The sequence below is a fragment of the Microtus ochrogaster genome, chromosome 1 (genome assembly GCF_000317375.1).
Source record: "Microtus ochrogaster isolate Prairie Vole_2 chromosome 1, MicOch1.0, whole genome shotgun sequence".
Taxonomy (NCBI): Eukaryota; Metazoa; Chordata; class Mammalia; order Rodentia; family Cricetidae; genus Microtus; species Microtus ochrogaster.
This window is the reverse complement of record NC_022009.1, coordinates 1834632-1849135: the sequence shown is the minus strand read 5'-3', so window position 1 is coordinate 1849135 and position 14504 is coordinate 1834632. Positions and strand designations below refer to the sequence as shown.

Sequence of the window (14504 nt, the reverse complement as noted above, 5' to 3'; positions counted from 1 at the left end):
GATAGATTATTGAATCTACTCTGAGAAGAAAAAGGAGAGGATATAGATATAATAAGATAAAAAGATGGATTATTGAATCTACTTTTACTAAACAACTATTAGTTTTAAATGTTTTACATTGGATTGGACACTTGTATATTTTACACAAAGTTTTATAATAATATAAATTTGAGTTTAATTTAGTTAGAACATATTTTACATATATTCCTACTCTTGCTCAAGGTATTATACCTATATAACTCATTTGACAATGTAATGCAAGTTTGTAGTCCTTGAAAGTTATTATTGCTAACTGTTTAGGATAATAAAGAAATATAGGTTAGTAGTTAATTATCTAGTATAATCGAACTTGTAGTTACATTAGTCATTCTTCCTAGGTCAAACAACGATATATTTTAGATAGGTCATCTTCAATCACTTCAGAGATCTATAGAATATGGCTTTTAAGATGTTATAATAACCTAGGTTGTTTTATTTAATATCAATGAGACATGTCTGCCCCTGGCAACACCAATCTACTTCAGAGAACATAATGGGCTTTGAAGAAACTCACAGGGGGTTTACTTTCTTTGTGGCAAAAAGAAACAAGAAAATATCCCTACCTCAACTGTTAACATTATACGGTCCTTATTAAACAAGCAGGACACAAAATATCCTGCTTCTCAGAAATGTCTACAGGATATGCTAGGCCTGTAGGCCAAAAATGGATGGCAGAGGAACTTTGTGTGACTGTCCAGACAGCCAACTGTTTCTGTCATTACTCATATTTTTTTTTGAAAGTCACTTCCTTGTACTTCCAGCTTACTCAGTTAATATTATTTTCTTCTTGGGTCTCTGAGGGAGGAAAAGACCAGGTATTTATAGTTATAGTTTTCTTTTTTGGGTTTCTCAGGGAGTTGAAGGTTATAGTGTAGTTATAGTGTTCCTTGTTTACCTGGGATTAAAAGCATGTACCACTACCTCCTGTTGTCTATGACAACCTCGTGTGGATGCTGAGATTAAAGGTGTGTGTTATTGATACCATGTCTGTTAGGTTGTCCAGTGTGGCTGTTTCACTTTTATGATTCTCAGACAAGTTTTATTTATTTAAATACAAACAAAATGCTATTACAGAAAAGCATGGTTCTTTTCTATCCAACCCACAATCCTACTGAAGACTTCGCCCCAGTAATCCACAAGACTCAGATAAAAGCATGTGGTTAGAAGGGCAATATCTCTCCTGACAAAAGTCTGAGGAAGAGAACAAATGATCCTTCCCCGGTCTAGCAGGAAGGGCCATGCTTTGTAACTGCAGTTGTAAATCATTGAGGCCAAGAAAACAACAAATGCTTATGGTATCTTTTATTTCCACAGAAACTTTAAGTGTTTGTATCCTAAAGGAAGTTTTCGTAAGTTTATACCTGAACATAAGCAGAGATGGAATACTAAAATTTAAAGAAACAAGTGGCCATTATTGAATTTCCTGATTATTTGTTTTAATTTCTAAGTAAAAGTTTACATTTGTTCAATGAAAGCAAATAAAAATGACTGAAATTATACTAACAGCAAGCATTGTATGAGTGTTAAATACTGAAGTGAAAATATTTTATAGAAAGGGGAAATGAACTATGTTAAAGTTTTGAAAGTGAATTATTTCAGAAAAAATACAAATATTTTATTGGATATATTTCTGTGTTAATGGGTAACACTGAATACTTCAAAATTATGCTCTAAAATTTGTCAAACTCTATCTTAAAAGTACATAAAATCAATTGGTTTAATGTATTAGCTAGTGAGACCTCTTTTAAGAAGTCAATAAAAAAATAAACTGAACAATGTTAGGGTTACTCATCACTGCATCTAATTTCAACATTTTCATACGTCTGATTTACATATTAACCAATTTGAAGGTTCAAAATACAACAGTCATTGAAAAAACCTCTTATTTCCTAGAACACTGAAGAAACTTTGAAGGTTCTATTCCCCCTCCATCATCCCACTTGAATTATGCTTTGGTGTATCTAAATCAAATTTAGCTATTCACAAAGAACCAAAACCATTTAGAGATGAATACATAATGTTTTGTCTAAACATTCAGGGCATATACTTTTTAAAATATGTTGTAAAAGGTAAAAGAGCATATGTTTGTTTTTGCATATAACAAGCTGATAAGGTTATATGACTAAAATTAAATTTAAATATTTCAGAAAAAGGAAGTAAAAAATATATTTGTTTTGCTTATAGTCAGAAAGAATAAAAAGGAAACAGCATGTTCAATATATGATAGGTTAGGTACTACATGTCAAATTGAAAACAAGGAGAATACAGTATCTCTGCTGTGGTAACAATTTTGGACCACATCATCACAATGTTAGTTAGTCAAAACTGTTGTTTATGACAATAATAATACCTCCATCTCTAGAGCTACTCATGTATTCATTCATTTACTCATTCAATCAAGCAAGTGTCTATTCTGAATCTGTCATTGGAATAAACAGCATTAATTATCTTCATAAGGAAAACTGCTTTCACGTAACTGCACACGAAGACCAGATGACTTTCTTGATAGGCTAGTCTTCGTTGATTTCTCAAAATAAAACCTTCTGCAAAGGTTAGAACACAGGCCTAGATATTTATGTTTAAGAGACAAGCATTCAAGGATTTGGAAATATACCCTTAGTCTCATGAAAATACTATAATACTAATTAGTTATTGACTTTAGTTAAAATAATATCCATATGCTTCTGTTACATATTTTTAAAAGTCTATGAGAAATGAAATATTCCTAGTCATGTTTCCACGAAAAGCATAAGCAAGATGACCATTTCTAAAACCAAAGAAATTGTAAAATCTAAGTTTTCCAGCAATTTAGAGCATTCATGCAGGCTTGCCCTACTTTGTATTATATAATTTCATGGTCTTTTTGTCCTCCAGAAACCATTTCTTTGTGAAGACTAGAAAATTTTGGCCCACCCAAAAGTTTAGTATGATAGTGGCAAATCTCAGAATGGGGAGATTATTAACATGCTGTTGCCAATCAGTAGCTCATTAGAAATAATGTGAGCAGTGTGAATTAAAATGCAGAGTTGGAGGTAGAGGCTAGTACTTCAACAGTGCTGAAAGTCAAGCCACCTTGAGAGGTGCCTTGCTTTCATGAACAATGACCACATTGGTGACCTTATATGTCCTCCAATGAGCTATCTACAGAAACACTGAAGCAGGATTAGGCTTTGCTTAGTGAAAAGTAATCAAGGAAGAGATGTGATTTAAAAAGTAGGACCAGTGGGCAAGCTCTAAAAAGAATTCTTGAGAAGGGGCACTATAGTTATATCCAATTGCTTCTCTTTGACCTCTCATTTAATAGCATCAAAAGAAAGTAATATACGATATACTTCTGACAAAATAAAATTAGTTGGATGTTTTGCATATGCATAGAGGCAAAAATAAAGCTAATGATTTGAAAGTCTGAAGTTCAGCTGTAAGGATTGTTTGAGGCAGATATGATGGGCAAATCTCTAACTCTACCACCTGGGCTGTGGAATCAAGAGTATGGGAAAACCTTCAAGGTATTCTTAATTACACAGTGGGTTTGGGGTCACCTTAGGATACATGATACCTTGTGTCATATGAAAACAAACAAACAAACAAACAAACAAGCAATAATAAGAAAACCAAACCCCAAACAAATAGCATCAAACTTTGTTAAGCTCACTTCCTTGTGATTTATTATCATATATAAAGCACCCACTTATAATATGCCTAATATGATGTTCTATGCCAAGTAAAGGGTCTAAGTTTTTAGAAATGTATAGTCTCAAAGAAAATAAAAAAAATAAAATCATGCATATCATTTCTTAACAGCAGCATAAAGTTAAATATATGTGAATCATCATGACTTCAATGAATCTCCACGAATGTATTTTCAAGGAAACATAGAACCAATTTTATATTCTTTAAAATATTGCATTTCCCCTATGCTGAATGAGTTATGATTACATTTACCACAGTCTTTGGCTTCAAAATATGCATTTACTTTAAGAGACAAACATTCAGAGGCAGAGTTATAGCAAAGAAGAGAAAAAGAGAATTTTCTACCATTTGTTAAGGTGATAATTTCTTCTTTAGGAGTTTTGTTCTCACTTGGTGACAAAGACAAGCGCCTGTTTGTAAAAGCAGGCTTGGTGACAAAGACAAGCACCTGTTTGTAAAAGCAGGCTTGCATTTTTTTCTGATTTTTCTAACTTGTGTTAAGAAAATATAAATCACATTCATTCAACAAATGTGTGTGGGATAAATGCAATAACCTTTATATTTCTATGGATTAGTATATATGATGGATTCAAAATGAATTCATTTTATAACTTTTGCACTGAAAAAAATCTGCATTATAAATAAGAAGTAGCTTACAACAATTTGAGCCCCAAACCAAGAGTGTTCTTACCAGGTTGCTTTCTATAGCATTTCTGGAAACACTCATTTGGAGTAATAAATTTAAACATTGAGTTGTTCTTTACAACAAAATTACCGCTCAAAGTAATACAGTGCCTTCATTTTAAGATGTCAATTCTTTATGTACAGACCTCTCTTTAAACTACTAGAAATCTAATTTTTATGTAAGACATTTCCTGTGAGAACATTTAGCATAACAAATGTTTATTTTGTGTGGACTGTGGGGGCACTGGCATCACTGTCAGAGGACAACTTGAAGAACTTGGTTATCTCCACTTTTGGCTTCTATTCACTAAGTGGTCAGGGTTAGCAGGCTTGGTGCCTTACAGACTGAAACATCTCTTGGCCCTGTGATCACTTTTCAAATATGATTTGCTGACACAGGGTCTCAATAATAGCCTTGGTGTCGGGGAAGGCACTGTGCCTGTCTCTTGCTTACCACCACACTTGTCAATTTATTTATGTGATCTTCATGCATGTAACGGGAGGTACTATAGTCCCTGCTTCATCCTTAGAAGGTTTTAAAGAAACCTGAAGACCAAGTATCAGAGACAAGACAAGAATTTCAAATTTCATTTTCCTCTGTGAATTTTCACTGTGATTCTTTTTATAGGGAAATAGCGGATTATATAAAACTTTCTTATATGTACTTCACATTTGAAATAGTTACTTTTCCATAGCAAACATCAGAAATGCAGGGCTCAGTCCACATCCCTTTCATGGACATGTTTCTCTTAGGAGACAGCTTGTATAATTTCAGTGAGTTACCATCGTGATAATACTCCTTTAATCCTCCACTGAGAGAGGACCCATGCCTGGCTCTAGCTCTCTCAACAGGCATGGTGAGAAACTTACTTGGCTTGGTTTGTGCTCTTTGAGATGTGGGCCCCTCTGTGACAGAAGCAGGAGGGCAGCTAGCTAACTGCAAGGCAGTTGAGTTGTTCCTGTTAGTGTTTTGGGACTCAACATTTGTGACAGCTTCACTCTGCGGCTCAGCACTTGGCTTCGTGCTAGTCTTTCGTTTCTGCTTTTGAGACGCAGATGCACTTGAAGTCCAGGTAGGAGGCAAAGCAGAGGTAGTGGTGGAAGAGTCCTGACTCGAACATGTTTCTGAAGACTGAATCACATTGTCACTGGCTACTTTACAGCACTGGGCATTCTCTTCATGGCCCATGGCTTGTTTGGACATGGACTGGGGCAGCGTGACAGTGCAGCCTTGCGTCTGAGCCCCATTAGTTTGAGAATAAACGTTGCTAACCTTGGTGACTTTGTGTTGCCCGTTATTGTTACAAACCTTATACCGGATCATTAGTATGATGATGAAAACCAACACAGATGCAACAATGATTCCACCGATGATAATAATCATGGTGCCGCCCAAAAACTGGGACTGCATAAAGTGGCAACGGACATAATCCTGTTCTGTAGTAAACTGGATGCAACCCACGACTCTTGTGGCAGTGAGGGAGGTGATGCCATCATCGTATATGGCCAACACACACAAGTCGTACATAGTCCCAGAAGCCAGATTATTGACAAGAAACGTTTTGCTTGTAGGAGGTATCATTCTGAGGGACAATGGAATATATGTTAACTTTAAAAACAGAACAAGACACATATACAAAAAGTCATTACGGCTTTAGTTCTGTCTCCTTCAGAACTCATCAAGATAAGCACATTTATAACAGATATGAAATATGGAAAAATGATCTGATGTTATATTTACACAGTTAGAATAGTTGAAAGCTCGTTGTTACAGTCTGCATTATATTAATGGTGCCTGCACCATGCCTTGACAAGCTTTCTAATTACACTGCTTGGCAAAGCAGAACTCCTAATAAAACCCATGGCTAAAAAATCATTTATGACAAATTGCTTTTGAAAGGTGTGACTGTGACATTCTCTGACTACTAAACAAATCCATTTAGCACTTACAACACCTCTATGACTGCAAGGCAATTTGAAGAAAGAGAAAACACTGACAGTCACATTAGCGACCAGAATGAAACAGCAATTTTGAGCATTTGCTTTCCAAATCAGTAATAAGCAAGCTATGGAATGGTACCTACTAAGGCTGGCTTTAATAACTTCTGCTGTTACAAGGATGAACAGATTTTATTTACAGACATCGTGATTTCTTATGCCTTAGCTCCCCATACTTTTTTTTTTTTTGAAACAGGGTTTCTCTGTGGTTTTGGAGCCTGTCCTGGAACTAGCTCTTGTAGACCAGGCTGGTCTCGAACTCACAAAGATCCGCCTGCCTCTGCCTCCCGAGTGCTGGGATTAAAGGCGTGCGCCACCACCGCCTGGCTTTCCCCATACGTTTTAATGAGTGTGGTGTGCATGTGTGAGCGATAACCTGGACACAGGATGACACAAAGCTGTTGATAAGAGTGTGAACTCATTCAACTACCATATTCAGGTGAGAATCTACATCAAGAAACAATTTTTAGGTTTAGAGATCTCTCGGGATTCCTTCTACTTTTCTGCATTCCTGTTTGTTGATAACTTTCTTCTTAAGGTGCAACCAAATACAATTTAAAGTAAAATTAATTTGGATGTAAAGGGTGGAACTATAATTTCTCCCGAAAATGAGTTATAGAAATTTCAAACTATGGAAGAACGAAACTAGGATACAAGCTAGACAGTGTGTTCTGAGTGTACTGGAACACTTATAAGAGCTTATGCTCATAACCAAAAGTCACTATTGACATTCAGTGGGTGTATTCTAACTGTGGGCTCTCACTAAGCACTTAATTACATCAGTGTTGATTGTCTATGAAACTCAATGAAATGGTTATAAACATTTTAGGGAAGAAGACCACTCATTTCAGGAACACACCAAGGTTCTCGGGATCATAAACAATTTATTACTCTCAACAGGATTACAATTTGTGGGATTTTGAAAGCAAACTGCAGCTTATCACAGAGATAATACTTAGAAAGTATAGTCAGTACAAGGAAGTGTAGGGAATTCAGTGCTGCCCATGGACCACTGATTATCATCTGTGGAGCCTGTGGAGAGCCTGGGAGACAGGAGTAAACTACATTTCGCTAATGCTCATATGTCATAGTATGCCACCACATCCATTTACTGATGAGAGGGATATTAGAATCCACTTAGCCTAATCGTTCTTTTTAAAAATAGGAAATTAAAACTCAACCAGGTAGAACCTGGCCCAGGATTGATTTCATAGCTAGCTATGATGCTTTTTGTTTTATTTTTTTCCCATGAGTTCACATTTATTTTAAGAAATTAATCTCATTTTCAGACATGAATGAAAAGCAACTCATTTTCAAAAGTTTAAGTTCTCTATACAGGAACTAAACTCATCTAAAAATGTTATTTGTTTTTTTTTTCCAAAACTGTGACTTTACATTGTTTCCTAGCAGTAATAATAATCTGTCAAGAGTAAAATTATATGAAATAAAAAAAATGTGAATTTCCAAATGGAAAATTGGCCAAATGTGATTATATATCAATGAGGCTGAACTTTAGAAAAACATACCAGAAACCCATTAGCAGATACAAGTTCTCCATCACGGTTCTGTCTGAGTATTTTCATACTAATGCCCAGTGACATTTTTACTGTTCAAAATACAATGAATGTCCTCTTTGGAAGTGTCTGAAGAACCCAAGCACATGAGACAGCACACACACACACACACACACACACACACACACACACAACTCAATCACTCAAAGAATCAGTCTCATTACTTTATAGTGACGTCCAGTTTGTTTTTGATCAAAAGTGGCAGTAACCATCTTGATCACCCACCTTATTGACAAGACTTGACTCCATAGGCTTGTTTCCAAAACTGAAACTCACCCTCAAAAGACGAAGATTTGCCACCACTGAGGATATTCAAATTAGTATGCCGAAGGTTCTAAAGATAATTCCAAAATTGCTTTGAGCAGTGGCAGCATCATTGGGGTAATGGGGTAGCCTCCCACCGTGACTTCCTTGAAGGAAAGAATACTCATGTGGATGTGTAAATTCTGGTATGTTTTTGAAATGTTAAATTATCTGTCTTATTGTCTGATAGTCATATCCCCTATGTGAGGTTAAAAAAAGAAGCATAATATTAAATCTAGATGTGTACTGTTTAAAATAATGTCAACCACAATAATTCCCTGTATGTATTCACCATTTCATATATTACATTATTCAATATAAAGTCAAATTGCTGCAATTACAGCACAGAATAGTACTGTCAATTTAGAAACAGAACAAAGCAGTAGTGATTTCCAAACCCCGTGCTATCATGGTCAGCAATAATCCAACATGTCTATATTTTTCTTACCTGTAAACAAGGGTGTCATCATAAGTACCATTGTATTGGATCTGAAACATACGGATTCCTGGAATATTTCTTTGAAAATTAAATTTAAGTAGCGCTGTTGACGAAGTTGCTTCTGCCACCACAATTTTGTCTTGACTCATTTTAGTATCACCATTGCTACTGCTAGCATTTGAACCTGACTTAGTTGAGGTGGAGATATCTGAAGAGCCAGGATCAGGTTCATGGATATGATTGGTACTGTTCAGTAGGTGAGGGAGTTTAATTATGTGAAGATCCACGGTTTGTGTTGCTTCCCCTGCAGGATTGGAAGCAATACAGGTAAAAGCACCTGTATCTTTTACAGTTGTTATAAGGATGTCAAGTGTTCCGTTATCATACACCAGAGATCTTGTTGCGTTTGAAATCAGCTTCCCTTCAGGAGAAATCCAGTGAATTGCAGGTTCAGGGTCCCCTCGAGCTTTGCACCTCAGCGTTGCCCTTTGACCCTCCAAGACTCTCATCTCATGTGTATGCCGAGTTATGAGCGGAGGCTCACACAAAAACTCTTCCTCGGGGATTGACCAGAAATAGCGGCCAGTTAACAGTGCAGGAGAAGCACAGGTCTCAAGGTCATCTTCTCTGGACAATCGCCTCAGCCACAACAACTCACAATTGCAATGCAAGGGGTTTCCACCAAAACTCAATGCAAAAGTCGATGGGCTTATGATTCCTGAGGTGGCCAGCACCTGTGCTCGCTGAAAGAGAGGGTCAGGGGGCAGCTTTTGCAATTTATTTGATGTTACATCTAGCCGAGTCATCTTGTGCAAGTGGGAGAAAGTTCCCTTAGGAATGTTGTCAATCATGTTGTGATCCAAACTAAGAGTATGCAAGCTCACCATCTTCTCTACAGCATCCCAGGGGATCGTTTCTAGATTATTATAGGACAGGTCCAGCTCTTCGAGAGCAAAAACATCATCAAACGCTGTGGAAGAAATTAAAGTCAGCTGATTGTTGTTCAAGATCAAATGATGGAGATTGGAGAGCCCACTGAACATATCGTTTGTAATTTTAGTCAATCTGTTGCTATTCAAATGCAATGCTCTCAAATTTCGTAGATCGGCAAAAGCATGGGGTGTAATAAAACTTATTGTATTCCTGGATAGAGTCAGGTCCACCAAGCTGGTCATATTGGCAAAATCTTTCCTTTTGATATTTGTAACAAAATTGTCTGCCAGCCTTAGTTCCACAGTTCTTCTGTCAATGTTTGGAGGAACAAATAGAAGCCCTTTCTTGGCACAAAGGGTTGCAAGATTAGGAGACAAAATCTGACAGACACAACGCTTTGGACAGATCTGAGCTCGGACAGCTATGCCAATGAGAAACAGGTAAAAAAGGAATTTTTCCATTGTAGATTAGGTTTAAGAGCCTGTAGAAAAGAAAAAAATATATATATATGTAAAGGACAGTTTAAAATCCAGTTGTTTTGTACATTTAATATCCACGCTAAGATATTTTATATTGATTAGAATGGAGAAACAATAGCATTGGTTTAGATATCAAATGAGTTTTAAGTATACCTGCTCTAGTAGAATCTGTGCTAGGCACTTCGAATAATTTAACTCTTCACAGGATTTATGGATAAATGGGAGAAAGTGTCAAAAGATTGCTATCATTCTGCAAACTAAGGGCCGTTTTAAAATATGTTCAAGGTACTTCAAAAAGATATAAACAAATACAAAGAAAACCTCAACCAACCAAACAAAACAAAAAACAAAAAAGCAACCAAATAAAGAATGACAACAACAAACCTAGGAATTTGTGCCTGTAATAGATCTAAGGGACAGAAAAGATAGGCATTTAGAAAAAAATCTGAATTCTGAAAACCCTTTTCTCCACAAGTGAGTTCAAAACATATGAGCATATTAACTTCCTGGCTGATGCATAAGGGGAGTGTAATGTTTGCTATTGAATTTTTTTGTGGCAATCACTTGAAGGAGATTTTGGTTACATTATATTCATTATTAGAAACTTCCATTACACTGTTGAACCTTGACATTCTGGCCACAAAACAGGATCTTCTTCTCAAAAGTAAGGAGGCTGTAAATTAATCACACAATCTACAACTCCATACACTATAAAATATTTGATGAGCTATGAATATAGATTTGTAAACACCATTTGAAAAAATAATTATTAAAATACCAAACACTGAATCCAAAAAAATATGGCATTATCTTTACCTTCACATTATTACCTTGAATGAAATTAATCATAAAAAGTAAAAATAGCAATGAAATTGTGATTATAATTTCTCATATATATATATATGAAAATAAACATATATGGAATTTTACACAACAGAAGAAAAATTCAGGATATCACTCAAATTTTAATGGAGTGAAAATAAGACATGTAGATTTTTCTAGAAGCATTACATATTTTTTTCCAAAAAGTATTATGTCATAATATTTTCAATATATGTACCATTAAATGTGAATATAATTACTAACAATTACTATTCTCAACTGGTAAAGTCTTCCTTTCTTGATAATTACTAATACTGAATCATCCTTTCCACAGGGCAAAAAAAAGTGCAAGAATAGAGAAAAAGAAAGAAAAAAAAAGAACCCACAATTTTCAGACTCCCGGTCATGATACATGCAGCTATGATAAGTGAAGTAGCAGACTTAAAAAGTGAAGTCCGATCTTTCTAGAAGACATTATCGAAAACCACAGCATGGGGGAAATAAAACAAGAACCTCATGAACAGCCTAGCAGAGGGAGGGGGCAAATAAAGAGCTTCTGATCGATATACAGCCTGTGTCAGGGGCAGACATGTAGGATCTTGCAAAGTGCATCATAAAGAGGTTGCTAGAGAAATAAACAAAAATCAAGTGATGGGCAGAACAATACAAAAAACACAAAGACAAGCATAATTGGAGTTCAGAAGAAGAAAGGAAGGCATCAATACATAGGAGAAATAATGGTAAGTCGTTTTCTAAAGGTTTCTTTAAAAAATACCATTCAGTTTGAAGATAACATAAAGAAGCCATACAAAGAGAAACCATAATCCAGTGGCAAATCATCTGAGTGGCGAGGACCTTAAAAGCCTTCCTAGAAATGAAGAAATGTAATAATATATTACATAATGTAAAGTGAACAAAATAACAATACTGTTTATTCAGTGAGCCATCAACATAAATAAAGGCTGAGGAGGAATGAGAATGTCTCAAAGGGCTCTAATAGAAAGGGAAACATTTTAAATTGGGCAAAGTAATGTCTTTGTAAAACAAGAAAATAAAGAAAATCATCATCAAAGAAGCAAATAGATTTCTTGCCAACAAACAAGAAAATTAGCTGTGAGAAAATAAGCTGGATATTCTCTTCAGAATGGAGGAAAGCTGTGTCTAGCTTTGGAAACTTAAATCCTTATAAAATGAGTGGAGAACAACAGAAAATATACATTTCTGGGTAAGAATAAAAGTATCATTGTGACATATATGAATAATGGAGGTATTTTTTTTTTGATTTTTTTTTCGAGACAGGGTTTCTCTGTGGCTTTGGAGACTGTCCTAGAACTAGCTCTGTAGACCAGGCTGGTCTCGAACTCACAGAGCTCCACCTGCCTCTGCCTCCCGAGTGCTGGGATTAAAGGCGTGAGCCACCATCGCCCGGCTAATGGAGGTATTTTTAAAAAGTGACAAGAAACCATCATTGCCTCTCTGACTATCAAGAGGTAGAAAGCTCACTTTAAGATAATAGCATCATAATATAGCCATTATAGAAAAACAAAGTAATTTAACTCTTGTGATTTAAAGAAATAGTCCATTTAGATTCCTATAGTAGAGTAGGTTGCGTACCTCAGAGTGAGAACACAATTAAAGCCTATCAATTTAATATGAACTATAAAAATCTAGATAAAGAAAAAAGACCACAAGTAAAGGGATCACATGTGAGAGCACACACAGCATGTTACAAATTAGAAAAATAGAAAAGAGATCAAAGTAAGTTTTTAGAAAGTACTGCAGAATTAATACAAACTTGCCACTGAAAACTGTAACACAACAAGGTTTTGAATAAAGGGAACAATAGAAGAAATATAAAGACATACTACAAGGATTTTGAAAGACAATGGTACTTAATGAGTTCTATAATGCCAGTAACTGTGATAGCATAAAGAAAGGACAAATTCAAAGTAAAATACAATATGCTGAGATAATGCCCCTGAAAAATATCACATTCTAGAAACAAGCTGTATTCAAGACACCACAAAATTATTCTAGGTCAAACTGATAATCAGTGTAGTCAAGAATCATAATTTAAATATATAGCGTGTTATATATGATCATATAGGGAGATATAGTCTTGGGGGGGGGCTGTACTAATGGGGCGACCTATGAATATCTGTAGATGTTGTACAGAAACTCTCCATGCAATTATTGCCACTTTTTAGAACACTGACGGAAAGTCTATACAATGGTACACAGTAGTTTAATAAGAAATGAGGAATGATTTTTTAAAGAACTAGTTCCTTAGTCCCTTCCTATAGTGAACTTAAATTTGGCTTCCCATTTCATAGCATGGCCTTTTTTTGTAGCAAGTAAAAACATAGACAAGACACTGAAGTTTTGATTGTTTAAAAAGTCAGAATAAATTCAGAATAGACATGAAAACTGTCTAACCATTGTCTTTAATTTCTGTCTAACATTTCTAAGTATCAATAAAAATGAATTGTGTTAATGAGTATCCCAATATTATTAGCTCCAGGTGAACACTACACTTAGTTTTCAAAATAGATAAGGAATCCTATGAGGAAGCATTTTCATCTACTTATCAAGCACCATGACTAATAATTGATTAATTTTATCATTACAGCAAGAGATAACCATTTGGAGAAATGAAATGGGGACCTCAGTACGTCTGCTTTGCTATAATTTTAATCTTTTTAAAAAATTATAAACATTGCAACACACTGATGTTTAATCTAGGCAAATAAAATTTACAAACATCTGTCTCTTGCTCTCTAGAAATAGCAGAATTTAAATTGCACAAAGAGGTTTTGCTAAGAATTTTAGAAGGGATGTAGCACTTCAAGCAGGGACATCATTGTAGCACGTTGGATAATTTCTGCACATCTCTGCATTACAAGTCCTTTCAAGAAAATTCTTCTCAGACACAAAGTTACTCATGTATAAGCAAAGAAGAAAATGCCACATACACTGCAAAATGATTTTTCATACAACACTCTGCTTGCGGTTGTTATAAAACATATGCTGAAGAGCTAGTGTTTATTTGGCAACTAGTGAGATTTCAAAGCAAATTCAGATTTTATAAACAACAAAGATTATAATATATTTACTGGAGAAACCATTTTGCCAGAAGTGAAGCTGCTGCTTTCCCATGCAGCTGCTTGACTTCTTTCAGGAGAGTTCTAACATGTCAGCTAGTGTAGATTTGTTCAAGTTGGTACCCAGAGGCAAATAACATGATGTCCATTGATGCTGATGACTCACTGAATGAGATATTGAAGTATTTAAAATCCTGACAAGAGTATTTCATTCAGTGATACAGAATTACCTGCTTAACTTTAAACACTTTTTTTTTTTGGTTTTCTACCTACTTAATTTTCCCTAGAAAATTATATACAATGTATTTATTTACTTATATTAATTTTTGTGTGTCTGTGTGAGCGAGTGCCTGTGGATGGCATTAAGAGCATTGATTCCTGGATGTTGTACTCACAGGCTATGCTTAACCTCCTTACACTGGTGCTAAGAACCAAACTTGGG

General features: G+C 35.4%; 1 protein-coding gene across 4 annotated transcripts in view; it reads right to left on the bottom strand.

Moving 5' to 3' along the window:
• The window catches only part of Lrfn5 (leucine rich repeat and fibronectin type III domain containing 5), a 256920-nt gene that overhangs the window by 10530 nt on the left and 231886 nt on the right, over window positions 1–14504 (bottom strand). For all 4 annotated transcript variants that reach the window (XM_026779124.1, XM_026779129.1, XM_026779132.1 and 1 more), the window contains 2 exons: window positions 8737–10141; window positions 5284–5996 (listed from right to left, as the gene is read on the bottom strand). In XM_026779124.1, coding sequence (XP_026634925.1) covers window positions 5284–5996; window positions 8737–10121 — 2098 coding nt within the window. In that variant the 5' untranslated portion in view covers window positions 10122–10141. The remainder of the gene's footprint in view (window positions 1–5283; window positions 5997–8736; window positions 10142–14504) is intronic.